This window comes from Musca autumnalis, unplaced genomic scaffold, assembly GCF_047663935.1.
Source record: "Musca autumnalis isolate F117 unplaced genomic scaffold, ASM4766393v1 scaffold_5, whole genome shotgun sequence".
Taxonomy (NCBI): domain Eukaryota; kingdom Metazoa; phylum Arthropoda; class Insecta; order Diptera; family Muscidae; genus Musca; species Musca autumnalis.
This window is the reverse complement of record NW_027412088.1, coordinates 42,271,577-42,286,250: the sequence shown is the minus strand read 5'-3', so window position 1 is coordinate 42,286,250 and position 14,674 is coordinate 42,271,577. Positions and strand designations below refer to the sequence as shown.

General features: G+C 33.8%; 1 protein-coding gene across 3 annotated transcripts in view; it reads right to left on the bottom strand.

Annotated features, from left to right (window-relative positions):
* Positions 1-593: 593 nt before the first annotated feature.
* LOC141405527 (antichymotrypsin-2-like) overlaps positions 594-14,674 on the bottom strand; it is a 167,941-nt gene continuing 153,860 nt past the window's right edge. The window contains exon 4 of one of the 3 annotated variants that reach the window (XM_073989936.1): positions 594-823. In XM_073989936.1, the coding sequence (XP_073846037.1) occupies positions 687-823 (137 nt within the window). In that variant the 3' untranslated portion in view covers positions 594-686. Of the gene's footprint in view, positions 824-6,632; positions 6,791-10,454; positions 10,676-14,674 lie in introns of those variants that run through there. The other 2 variants (XM_073989933.1, XM_073989937.1) reach the window with 2 other exon arrangements.

Genomic DNA, 14,674 nt, shown 5'->3' with positions numbered 1-14,674 from the left:
TATACAAGATCGTTTTTGATTCGGGTCGCACGATGCTGGAACACATTGCCCTATCAACTAAGAGTCTTTTCACATTCAAATAATGTTTTTCGATTAAAACTGCTGCAGCAATTTGCATCCTAAAATTTTTGTATGTCAGCGCAGTATAAATTAATTTGACTATCAAATAAACGAGTTATTGTTAACGTGGATATTAAGCACCCTTATATTAAATTTTTTTGTGGCTGGGGAGCCAATAAATATTATTTAGTATTAATATGTACGTATATATCATATCATCGAATGTACAATGCGTTTTTTTTATTTTTTATGAATTATTATAACTCAGGTTTAGAAAGCTATGTAATATTTATATATGGTCTGTTAGGCCTTTTATTACAAAATGGATTAATAAAATAAATAAATAAATAAATAATATATATAAAAAATTGAATTTTGTTGTACAGTGTTATATGAAAAATGTTCTAGGACATAAATATAACATGTCACTTATACCAAAACTACTACTATGTATTCAAGATTAACAAATATTGTCAAATTTTATACATTAAGAAATACTTACCAAACTCAAAAATAAAACAAATTTTGTCAAATATTTTGTGCTCTGAGAGTAGTTGTTTTATTGATATGAAAACTAATACTTTATCTTCGGAACAATAGTTATAGAAATTTAAAAATTTAACATTTCAAAATTTCATTTGTACGCCCTTGAAAAGGATAAGATCATCATAACTTCTTAGCATATATAAAAATGGGCGATTAACTTCAAATGATTTGGGCTCTTCCACAACTATGGGCATGCAACGGTCAACTATAAAAGTGGCTGTAATAAAATGTAAAAAAACCAATATTAATTAATTTTATGGACATTTTCAATATACCTAAAACGAAGAAGCGCTATTTATTGCGTTATACTAAAACTTTGGCCAATATTGGGAGATAAAAAGGGTAAATAACAGTCAATTTAAATTTGAATTGATACACAATTGGGCAAAAATTGTTTTTTTTTTTTGTCATAAAATAAACAACTAAGCAAAATCGGAACGAGGTCGTCTGTGTTATCACGTATCAAAAATCGTTAAGGAGATAATAAAGTTATTCATTAATTTCATAAATCTATATCGATTACTTCAAAGCTACATTCAGCTTATTGGGCCAAAATCATGGACAAATTCTGTATTATTTTAACTTTAATCTTCTGAAAACTTTGACTAAAAACTAAAAAATATGACGAAAAACTAAGGCCTAGTTAGTTCATGCTTGATGCTTTTCTTTATCATATGAAACTGACAGCAACATATATGGTATCAATTTATATTTCAGATGGTCTACTTTTATTATTAGTCTCTCTCCTTGTTCATCACAGGCAGACATATACCAACGACATTTAAATAAAATTCCTCACATTGCAAATTGGGATAGATGAGTGTATTTTTCTATATTTCTTGCATTTGGCCACACAATTAATAAATTCTAAAAAATCAAAATCAAAAAACACTGTAAAAAACAAATAAAAGAGACGAACTATGTATACCCTCCACCATGAAATATTCTGAACTTATATAGAATAAGACCTAATAATAAGACCTGGCCTAACAATGAAAATGCGAATTTTTACCACCACAAATAGTTCTATTGCTCCTTAAGTAGCCTCCAAGATTATTAATACTTTTTTTCAAGCGTTCAAATCAATTACTCTGTGAACCGAAATTTTGGGGGGTGGAGAATTCCTTTTAGTGTTGAAAGCCCTTGATGAGTATATACAGAACCACAAAGGGCAGATCCGCCCGTGAGTCGAACTTTTGAGTTATGGCGTGAAGAATTTTTCACTTCAGACCTATAAGCCATCAGAAATTAGCGTTATATCTTTGTTCGCCGTTTTTTTATCTTGTTTTTGATATGACATGTCTTCAGTCAAATCTAATGAGGATCTTTTTCGTAAAACATTTCGACCCTCTAACTCTCTTCCTTCAATGTCCTTTATTTCGAGAACCGCAATAAAAGTACAACACGATGAAATTTTCCAGCTTCGACATGTTCTGCAAAAATGTCGCTCAGAAAATTTTAGGTACGGCTCTAATTGACAACTAAACGATATTGTCGCGTTTTCGCAGGCAAATGCAAAAAGGACCATGAAAATGCGACAATATCGATTAGATGTCAATGAGAGCCGCACCTGGACGACATTTTTACAAAACATATCGAAGCTGAAAAATGTCATCTTGTTGTACTTTTATTGCGGTTCTTGAAATAAAGGACGAAAAGGACATGGAAGGAAGAGAGTTAGAAGGTCGAAATGTTTTACGAAAAAAAGCGAACAAAGATATGACGCTAATTTCTGATGGCTTATAGGGTCTGAAGTGAAAAATTCATCACGCCATAACTCAAAATTTCGACTCACGGAGGATCTGCCCTTTGGGGTTCTGTATATACTCATCAAGGGTTCTCACCCCCAAAAAGAATTTACACACCCCAGACTTTGAGTTCCATTTTGTGTCACAGTGTTATTGAAGCACTTTTACCACACCTCCAAATCATGGTTTTTGAAGGCTTTAACAGCATGGTCAGGCGACGAAAATCGTTGACCACGCCTTCTTTTCTTGATATACGGAAATCAAATGAAATCATTGAGTCCCAAGTCAGCGCTGCACCGCAGATTACCCGTGAAAATGTTGACAAGCACATTTACTTTTTTAGCAAAGTGTTTTTTCAAATCACTGTAAAGAAGACATGGTCGTATGTCACGCTGTCCTGAGTTCGTTTAGGCCAAAAACTGCCAAACTGTGCAAATAGCGCCTGCACGCAGAGAAAAAAATATGATTGATCCAACAATATTCGAAGAGCAAAATATGTATTGTAAAGATATTGTTAAATTCCAAATATAGTATTGTGATTCCAACAATTGGGTTTTGTTAAATCCAAAAATTGTTTTTGTCAACTGGACAATAGTTCTCTCTTTTCTTCGACAATTTTTTCTCTTCTCTCGCTATTCGATGCCGTGTTAAAAAAAAAACAATTATGGTGAGTTTTGTTTGTATGGCATGATGCCTTTATCTTTGTTTTTGTGTGTATGTATTACCAACAAGGATACTCTTGTTTTTATTTGTATCTGTTTTGTTTCATTCTTCTATCTTCATTGTGCTTTGAGGTTTGGTGTTATACCGAAGTTTGTTATGGTGTTTAATTATTCCTTATGTTGTGGTGGGTGCTTGTGGCTTTTTGTTTGTCTTTGTTGTCAGCCAATGCAGCAACCCATGTATTGTGTTCATCAATGATTGCAATATTATACGCGACATTTATATCCAAGTTATGTGAAAAGTGTATATGAGAAGTATATACACTCAAATCAAAAATTTCTGGGCTGGTTTTCTGGGTTGACAATACTTTTTGTAAACAAAATTAGATTATGATAGTTCCTACAATCGGTATTGTTAACGATTTTAACAATATTGCGGAAATTCGAAAGTTGTTTTTGTTTTCTATGTTTGGAACAAAAGATGGTATTTTTGGATTTGGATTACAATGTTTGAACAAAACAAATACATTTTTGGAACCAAAACAGATATTTTTGTTCCAACAAAAGCGAAAAATATTTTTTCTCTGCGTGTACGCACTTGTTCCATAGAGTGCATCTTGCAAACTTGGCCGAACTTGGATTCGATTATTTTTTGGGGAATCAAATTGGACTCTCTGGATACGGAATAACCACATTAGGGCTGCAAATAGTTGCAAATCTTTTGATGTCTGCACTTTTAAAATAAGGGATTTTGCATGAAAATCATACAAATTTAGCTGTGCATTTGTATGGGAGCTAAATCAAAATATTGACCTATCTTGAGAAATGTTTGCAAGGAGGAGTTCTACCCCCGGAGACACTATAATACCATATTATAGCTAAATATGTTATTAAATATGGGATAAAAAGTAAAAATTCAATCTGGGGTACCATTAAAGGGGTACATCGAAACATAAATCCGTATTGAAAATGTTTTGTAAGAAGATTTTATACGCAGTGAGAACACGGAATGCAAAATTACAGCCAAGTTGGTTTAAAAATGTGGTCATGATATTCAAAATACCTTAAATTGGGAGATACGGTTACATGGGGCTATATCAAAACGTGCACCTATGTCCATAATTTTTGGTGGAAATATTTTGTGACCACTGGGAACCCTAAGTACCAAATTACAGCTAATTTGCTACGAAATTGTGGCTTAAATCCTCAAAATACCGAAAATCGGAAGGTACCGTTATATGGGGGCTATACCAAAACATAAGCCGATATTGTTCATATTTGGCCCGTTATTACCCACAGGTACAATCTGAGTTTGTGCAAAATTTCAGTGACGTATCTCTGACGGAGATATCGCAATAGTCGTTAATACGACTAATAATATAAATAATATTTATCCATTTTTTTGGAAATCATGCTACAGGTCGCAATTTTGATCGGATCGTCACGAAAATTTGAGGGTTAATAGGGGTCTCACAGATGAAGAAGACTATTGATTTTGGTGATGGTCCGATAATATTTAGGGGTCGGAATGGGCAAACACTTATTTGGAGAAAAGTCAACATTTTATTTCAAAGCCAATATCTCTGTTTCTTTAAGAGGTATATCAAAAGCAAAACTTGGCAAGGAAAGTAGAAAATATCACCTTTACAACGATGTAAAGTAGGTTGTCGTAGGTGGTCAAATAGTAGAGATATGGCAATAGTCGATAATGCATCCCATTTTCCGATTTTTGTTGTAATCACGCTACCGGTCGCAATTTTGATCGGATCGTCACGAAATTTTGGGGGTTAATGGGGGTCCAACAGAGGAAGAAGCCTACTGATTTTAATGATGGTCGGATAATATTCAGGGGTCGGAATGGGCAAAAACTTATTTGGAGAAAAGGTCTACGTTTTATTTCAAAGCCAATATCTCTGTTTCTTTAAGAGGTATATCAAAAGCAAAACCTGGCAAGGAATGTAGAAAATATCGTCTTTACAACGATGTAAAGTAGGTTGTCGTAGCTGCTCAAACAACGGAGATATCGAAATAGTCGGTAATGCATCCCATTTTCTGATTTGTCTGTAATCACGCTACAGGTCGCAATTTTGATCGAATCGTCACGAATTTATCGGGAGTGGATGCGGGTCCCACAGAGGAAAAAGCCAATTTAGTTTGGGATGGTCGCATAATATTCAGGAGTCGGAATAAGCGAAAAGCTTATATGGAGGAAAGTCAACGTTTTTTTCTTATGCGAATATGCGAGTATTCCAAAAGGAATACCCGTCAATGGGAGAAGAAAAGATCTCGTTTATATTGATGCAAAGTATGTTGGCGTAAGTGAGCAAACCGAGATATTGCAAAATTCAGTAATAAACCCAATTTTTCCATTTTTTTGTAATCACGCTACAAGTTGGAATTTTGATCGGATAGTGACAAAATTTTGGGGGTAGATGGGGGCCCACAGAGGAAGAAGCCTATTGATTTTGGTGATAGTCGGATAATATTTAGGGGTCAGAATAGGGAAAAACTCATTTGGAGACAAATTCAAAGTTTTATTCTTTGTGAATATGTCGGCTTATAGTAGTGGTATTCCAACGGCAAAACCTGTCAATGGAAGAAGAAAATATTACTTTTACATTGGTGTAAAGCAGGTTGACGAAGGTGGTCAAACAAGGGAGATACCACAATAGTCGGTAATGTATCCAATTCTTCCATTTTTTGCAATCAAGCTACAGGTCGTAATTTTGATCGGATGGTCACGAAATTTTGGTTGCTTATGGGGGTCCCAGAGAGAAAGAGGCATATTATTTTTGGTGGTAGTCGGATTATATTCCCTAAAAGAAATGTTTACCAGTGAAAAGCTTATGCACAGGGGTAGTGGTGTAGGGTATCACATGGTCGGTCCCATCCCGACTATAGCCTTTGCTCACTTGTTAGTTGTAACATATTGTCGTTACACTAATATAATGTCGTTACTTAAATTCTACAACCATAAAACTAGAATTAATGTCAAACACTTTATAAATAATACCGTTTCTGAAAACGTGAACATTTATCATAAGAAAATAGTTTATTTTTTTCTAAAGTATTCTCCAGCATGATTTGTACATTTTGCATGCGCTCAAACTAATTGTTTAAACACTTTTTCCACTCCAATTGAAACACCCCCCGAACGTGGTTTTTAAACGCTTCAACAGCATGTTCTGGCGATTGCTGTTTTGTTTCGGACTCATACGCATAGATACATTATTCGTAACATGCAACGATCCTATAAACCTCTTTCGAAACTCCGTAACCGTATTTTTCCGTCCGGCACGATTGAATTCATCAAACCAGTTTTTCGCAGTGCTTTAGGATAGTGCCTCAGCGCCATACAAAGATTTAATTTCATCGTTGAAAATTCCACCTCAAAAAATGTGAAAAATGATCAGAAATGTTCACAAGTAAAATAAAAATTTAGGCTAAAAAACTTTAAACTTTAAAAAGGAAATGCGCCTGGCACGTAGTGTTGCCTAGGTCAGAAACTTATATAGAAGGTCTTGCATGTATCAAAATAAAACACATTATGAAATATTTTCTGCTGTGATAAAAAACAGCAGTTGTTTTTTATTGAAATATAATAATACTTAATTGTTTTTATAAACAATTCTTACATAAATTTAATTTGTTCTCCTTTGAAGAGGATACGGTCATCAGAACTTCTTATCATATATAAAAATGGACGATTAACATCAAATGTTTTGGGCTCTTCCAGATTAATGAACGCACAGCAGTTAACCCTGACATCAACTGCTATAACAAAACAATATTGTCAAATTTTAATTTTATGATAGATTAATATTTGTTGTTTTAAACAGAACAGTTTTTAGCGGATGATCTGTTTTTTTTTTTTCTAGAATGATTCGAGAACATTATTGATCGATTTACTACCACACTAATGTTATTGTAGAAAAATCTTATTGGATTAATAACAAAAATTAATCAAATTTTAATAAAATAGTTGGTAGTAATCGCATCAAATTGGAATCTACATGTCGTCTTAAACTTTTGAAATAAAATCTAAAATAACGATAGTGAAATAAGCAAGGTGAAGCGATAGTCGCAATAAAAGATTTTATTATAATGAAAGTGATTTTTGGACATGTATATCTTGTTTTTTGTTTCAATAAATTCAATTGTTGTACTTTTTTATAAAGTCCTCCTATATGTATTTATATGAGTTTTTAAAGTTTCCTAATAGACTTTGTTTGCAACATCTTCTGAATAAATACATTTTTAAAGAATTTCTACAGCTAGGTACGCCTCTGATAGTGACGGTACATGAAATTCGTCTTATGCAGTATCTCCACAAAGTGTCATGGCTTTTACTTCACCAGATTTTTAATGTAGTGAATTGCGTTTTAAGTTTCCCACACACCGCTATTCATACAAAGGCTCCAGTCCATCTCGTTTCTTATAAATCAGGCATAGGTTGTTATTCATAAGTCAGTTGTTCAATCCCATTTTGGAACTTATCGTTACAAATGATACATATTTTGTGGGCTATAAAGTATGACATTCGGGATTATTGGATTTCGTCTTTATAGTCGGTGCTTGGTACTGATTTAAAGCTCTGCTGATATTGTTATACCCTGCACCACACTGTGGTAAGGGGTATTATGTGTTTGTGCATTTGTATGTAACATACAAAAGGAAAGGAAATAGACCCATAGTCCGTTTTGGGGATATATGTACATATAATCACTTTCTGAGTCGATTTATGCATGTCCGTCCGTCTGTCCATGTATTTTTGTTCGCAACGTACTGTTCGCATTTTTTGTGCGATTCAGCTGAAAATTGGGAAATATAATTTTTTTAGCCATAGGAAGAACGCTATTGCTTTTGGTGAAAATCGGTTCAGATTTGGATATAGCTCGCATATATATTTTCGCCCGATTTAAGTATTAGCTGCACCAAACACGCTATATACGTCCGATTTCGATGAAATTTCGAATGTGTGACTGAATTCGGTCTAGAAATAAATGTACTAAAGTATATCGAAATCGGTTTAGATTTGGGTATAGCTCCCATATATATTTTCGCCCGATTTCAGTATTTGCTGCACCAAACACACTATATACGTCCGATTTTGATGAAATTTTGAATGTGTAACTGAATTTGGTCTAGAAATAAGTGTGCCAAATTACATGGAAATCGGTTCAGATTTGGATATAGCTCCCATATATATTTTCGTCCCATTTAACGTATTTTCTGTACCAAAGACGCTATATATTTCCGATTTCGATGAAATTTGGAATTCCTATATCATTTGGCACATTTATTTCCAAACCGAATTCAGTCACACATTCCAAATATCATTGAAATCGGACTTAAATAGCGTGATTGATGCAGCAAATACGCGAAATCGGCCGAAAATATATATGGGAGCTATATCCAAATCTGAACCGATTTCGATATAATTTGGCACATTTATTTCTAGACCGAATTCAGTTACACATTCCAAATTTCATCAAAATCGGACGTATATAGTGTGTTTGGTGCAGCAAATACTGAAATCGGGCGAAAATATATATGGGAGCTATACCCAAATCTAAACCGATTTCGATATACTTTAGTACATTTATTTCTAGACCGAATTCAGTCACACATTCGAAATTTCATCGAAATCGGACGTATATAGCGTGTTTGGTGCAGCTAATACTTAAATCGGGCGAAAATATATATGGGAGCTATATCCAAATTTGAACCGCTTTCTATATACTTTAGCGCATTAATTTCTAGAACGAATTCAGTCAAACATTCCAAATTTCATCAAAATCCGACATATATAGCGTGTGTGGTACAGAAAATACGTGAAATCGGCCGAAAATATATGTGGGAGCTATATCCAAATCTGAACCGATTTCGATATACTTTAGCACATTTATTTCTAGACCGAATTCAGTCAAACATTCCAATTTTCATCAAAATTTGACGTATATGGCGTGTTTGGTGCAGCAAATACTGAAATCGGTCGAAAATATATATGGGAGCTATATCCAAATCTGAAGCGATTTCGATATAATTTGGCACATTTATTTCTAGACCGAATTCAGTCACACATTCCAAATTTCATCGAAATCGGACGTATATAGTGTGTTTGGTGCAGCAAATACTTAAATCGGGCGAAAATATATATGGGAGCTATATCCAAATCTGAACCGATTTCGATACACTTTAGCACATTTATTTCTAGACCGAATTCAGTCAAACATTCCAAATTTCATCAAAATCCGACATTAATATCGTGTGTGGTACAGAAAATACCTGAAATCGGCCAAAAATATATATGGGAGCTATATCCAAATCTGAACCGATTTCGATATAATTTGGCACAGTTATTTCTAGACCGAATGTAGTCAAACATTCTAAATTTCATCAAAATCGGACGTATATAGCGTTATTGGTGCAGCAAATACTGAAATCGGGCGAAAATATATATGGGAGCTATATACAAATCTGAACCGATTTCGATATAATTTAGCACATTTATTTCTAGACCGAATTCAGTCACACATTCCAAATTTCATCAAAATCGGACATATATAGCGTGTGTGGTACAGAAAACATGTGAAATCGGTCGAAAATATATAAGGGAGCTATATCCAAATCTGAACCGATTTCAATCAAATTTGGCATATTTATTTCCACACCGAATTCAGTCACACATTCCAAATTAAATTAAAATCGGAAGTATATAACGTGTTTGGTGCAGCAAATTTGTGAAATCGACCGAAAATATATACATATGGGAGCTATATCCAAATCTGAACAGATTTTCACCAAAAGCAATAGCATTCTTCCTATGGATAAAAAAGTTATATTCCCCAATTTTCAGCTGAATCGGACAATAAATGCGACCTGTACGTTGCGAACAAAAATACATGGACAGACGGACGGACATACATAAATCGACTCAGAAAGTGATTCTATGTATATGCCTAAAAGGAACTATGGGTCTATCTCGTTTCCTTTTGTATGTTACATACAAATGCACAAAGACCCCTTACCACAGTGTGGTGTAGGGTATAATTAAGACAAAATCCTCAAAACACCTGAAATTGGGTTGTACCGCTATAGGAAAAAAATTACCCATATTGTCTTTGGTTTCATATTCATGTATTGTCATTAAAATCTGAAAAGTGTGCAAAGTTTCAGTTCGATTGGTCAAGTGCAACTGTGGTAAAATTGGGTTACTAGATTTGAACTAAATTGGGTGGTACCGCTATATGGGGGCTCTAGAAAAAATGGACCCATATTGGTTTCGGTTTCATATTAATGTATTGTCATCCAAATCTAAAAAATGTGCAAAGTCTTAGATCGATTGGTCAACTGCAACTGTGTTAAAAATAAGATACTAGATTTGAACAAAACAGACAGACAACAAAGCAAGTTAAATAAAACACTGTAAAAATTAAACAAAAAAATAAAAATGAGAGTAGTTAGTTATTGATATAATAGATAACATTTCCTGTATTTACATAAAATTTTTATAGAGTTTTTAAAATTTAATTTGCTCGCCCTTAAAGAGGATAAGATCATCAGAACTTTTTAGCATATATAAAAATGGGCGATTTACTTCAAATGATTTCGGCTCTACCAGACTAATAAACGCACTATATTTAACCGCGACCAGAGCTGCAATAACATAAAAAAGAAATAATTTCAAATTTTAATTTTATAATAAATTTTTATTTGTTTTTTTTTTTATTATAACAATTATTTATGCGATTAATAGGTTTTTAAAACGATTCGGAAACTTTATCGATCGAATTAATACCACGCTCATGTTATTATAGAAATATGTTGGTTAATTCATAGCAAAAATGCATCAAATTTAACAAAGCAGCAGTTGGTAGTAATTGCATCGAATTGGCATTCACATCGTCTTAATAAACTCTTGAAATGAAGTGTAAGTAAGACCACCTTATGTTTTATATTATATTTAATACAACAACAGAAATCGCTTATAAGGACGCTCAAGGGGCCGACAAAATTCGGTCAGTATAAACTGCGGTCGTTATAATCGATATTTATAAAAATGAGATGACTTTGTATTATGTAATGATTTTTAGGCATAAATATGTTGCTTTTTATTTCAATATTTTATATTGTTGTACTTTTTTTTATAAAATACTTATAGGAATTCATATGTAATATATTTAACTCAAATCCGAGTTTTTAAAGTTTCCCAAAAAACATTGTAACATCTTCTGGGTAATTAAATTTCTGAAGAATTTCTACAGCTAGGTACGCCTCGGATACAGACGGTACATGAAATTCGTGTTCTGCTGTATCTTCCGAAAATACCGTGACCATTACTTTACATGGTTTTGTAATGAATTGAATTGCGTTTTCAGTTTCTCACACACCGCTATTCAAAGAAAAGCTTCGCTCTAACTACTTTGTAATAAAGCAGCCATACACATAGGTTACCTAATAAATTTATTATCTCATAGAAGAAATATTGATCCTTGAAAAACTTATGCAAAGTAGTGGTGTATGGTATCACATAGTCGATTTGATGTTTTCGACATCTTAGCCCAGTCAAAATAGACATGCGTATAAGGGGGAAATATCAACATTTCCCACAAAGCTGAATGTTGGTGGAGAGCTAGGGTTTACCATTAGAAGCAATGTCCTGATAGTACCCATCGATCCCATGTGTGCAAAAAAAGTTATCCGGGGTCAAAGGTCGTTTTTGGAGGAATTATTCAGTGTTTTTTTTTTTTAATTTAGATCAAAAGCCGGCCAAAGTAAAAGTTGTAGTTTCAACAATTGTCTATAAGAACGGCATTCTTGATTTTTAAGAAAACACTTACCATTTTCGAAATTTTTTTCGATCTAAAAGTCAAATTAAAATTAGCAGCGTAAGTACATTATGAGGCAAAATGGTTAAAATAACCACACTCTGTGTTAGGTATTTCCATATGCTTTCAAAGGATATCCACTTTGCAGTAATTGGTTCAGTAGAAACGGGTCTGACCCGGTTTTTAAATCTGGCCTTTCGGGTCCAATAACCGGCGAATCGAATTCGCCGTCCTTGAAAATTATATTTTTCCGCAATAAGTGCAACAAACTCTACCTTCGGACAAAAATTCAAAAAAATCGGAGAGTTTTCGTTGGGATCGTTCCCTTTGAGATTTCGATTACACAGATGGGTTAAATGGGCTATTTTTGCATAAAATGAGTCTAACATGGAATAACTCTACTAAGCACGCTCCGATTTTGTTGGAATTTTTAACAGAAATTTCGCTCTTCAAGGAACCCTATATTTCTTGGGGGAACAGACCCGGTTACTTCTGTTATTTTAGCCGGTTCGTCTGAATATGTGTATGTGAGTTGTCCAAATTTGAACTTCTATATCTCAAAAAGGGTAAAACCGACGAGAATACCATAAAGCTCAATCTTGTAGAGAATTTTCATAGCTACAACATTTTCTTTAGCGCCATTTTAATAGGACTTGCGGTTTCTAAGAAAAATTGTGAAAACCTAAACAACCCCTAAAAATGTCAACTTAAATCGCTTTTTATTTAAAAAGCGCTCCGGCGATTTTTTTAGTTTTTTGATTTTTCTCATCTTTAAACATTGTAGTAACAGAATCCGTAAAAATTTCCGAGGTGTAAGCACCTTCCATTTAAAATTGTTTCAAGAGCACCGTGATATGCAATGATATGCTCATAATAACTTATTTAATAGTGGTTCAAATAGAAAAATCTTCTTTTGCTTTTTATCAGCTATCTAATCAAAATTAGAAAAAAAATGGCACAGTGGGCTTGGGTGCGATTTTCGTTTTTTAATATTTAATATAAAATAATTAATTTTTTATTTTTGCCTTATTAAGGCATAATAATAATTAATATTTAAAACAAAAATAAATAATTACAAAAACGTTAAGTCCTATTTGGTAGTGGGATTCGAATAACAACCATTTTTTCTATTTTTTTCAAAATTTGTTAATATATGTTTTCTGTTATACCAGTGTAAAACATTCGTTATAGTACAAAAAAATTCAATTTTCTAACATTTCCTTTGTTCTTTTATTTAGGAATTCATATTAAACATCTTAAAAACTGTGTCATTTTTCGATTTTGAAAATGGATTAGCAATGGTTGTTTCAACCGCACAATAAACTAACTAAATTGATAATTATATAACAACAGCCTGGGAATTATATGAATGGGCAACCGAGCCGAATCTATCTAAAATTAAAATGATATTTCCTTCAGAACATGATTATTTAAATTTCCACTAATGGTGGTACAATAATTGATAAATTCTAATATGAAACAACAAAACAAGCGTAAATATATTCTTTGAAATTTTGCCTGTCGGGGCGAAGATCATTTTATTTTTTTGATTCATTTTCTCGTTTAGAGTTGAGTTTAATGACCGATGATTTTTGCAAGTGAAAAAGGATAGCCGACGATTTGAAACCACACAACCAACAATTTATGTGACTAGTTTCGCTGTTGGTTTTGCAGCTCATCAGACATATTGGCTGTGGGAGTGGCTTCTCCGTCATCGAACTTTCTTTAAACTTTCAAATGGAACGTGTTTTTTTAATTCAACCATATACTATTTTAGTGGCATTTTTTTAAATATTGGAGGGAAGTACAGGAATTTGTTGCCAATCTTCGAACTGAAACTAAGTGTGGACAACTTTTTAGCTGTTTTCTCAAGAAGTATGGACTTGCCCCTAAAAAAGCATTTACCTTCGTAATCAAAGTGATTCGAGAGCAGGTCTTAAAGTGAATTTATCCAAAATTGTGTGTGGGAGGTACCCGAATGAGTGGACAAATATAGTCTGTATTCAAACCTGATATACATATGGCAGATGTATTAGAATGTGTAAAGTATGGACCAAATCGGTCACTCCCTCCAAGAGTTATCGTGCGCAAAATTTTTCAGAACATTTTTGAACTTTTGTGGGGGAGGTACCTGAAGGTGTGGACCGATATGGCTAATCTTCGAACTTATACTAAGTTTGGACAAAATATTACGAAGGCCAAATTTTGAACCAAGTCTGCAGATTCGTTCAAGAGTTATCTTGCGCTCCGACCACTAAACACAGAGTCATAGGGGTTTTTTGCACTCTTCAGGTTATTTGCTCAGGTAGTATGGACATGCCCCAGATGAAACTTATACCGTCGTATGGGGTGCGGTGAATACAAGTTGTGACAACAAAAATCAAAGCGATTCGAGAGCAGGTCCTAAACTGAACTTTTCCGAACCTTTGTGTGGGAGGTACACGAACAAGTGTACCGATTGAGTCCATATTGGAACCTCATCCAAATTTCACGACGTGCAAAGTATGTGCCAAATCGGTTACTCACTTCAAGAATTTTCGTGCACACAAATTTTCCGAACATTTTTGTGGAGGAGGTGCCGGAAGGAGTGGACCGAACTAAAACTTAAACTTATGTTTGGACAAAATGTTACGAAACCAAATTTTGGACCGAATCGGTTAATCCGTTCGAGAGTTATCGTGTGCTCCAGCCAGACAGACAGACGAACGGACATAGCTTAATCAACTCCAAATTGTCTGAAACGGATTTCGATCAAACATACTTGGGGTTTAAAACCATTATTTTGATGAGGCACATTTTTCCCGTATGAAAGTGTATATGGTAATAT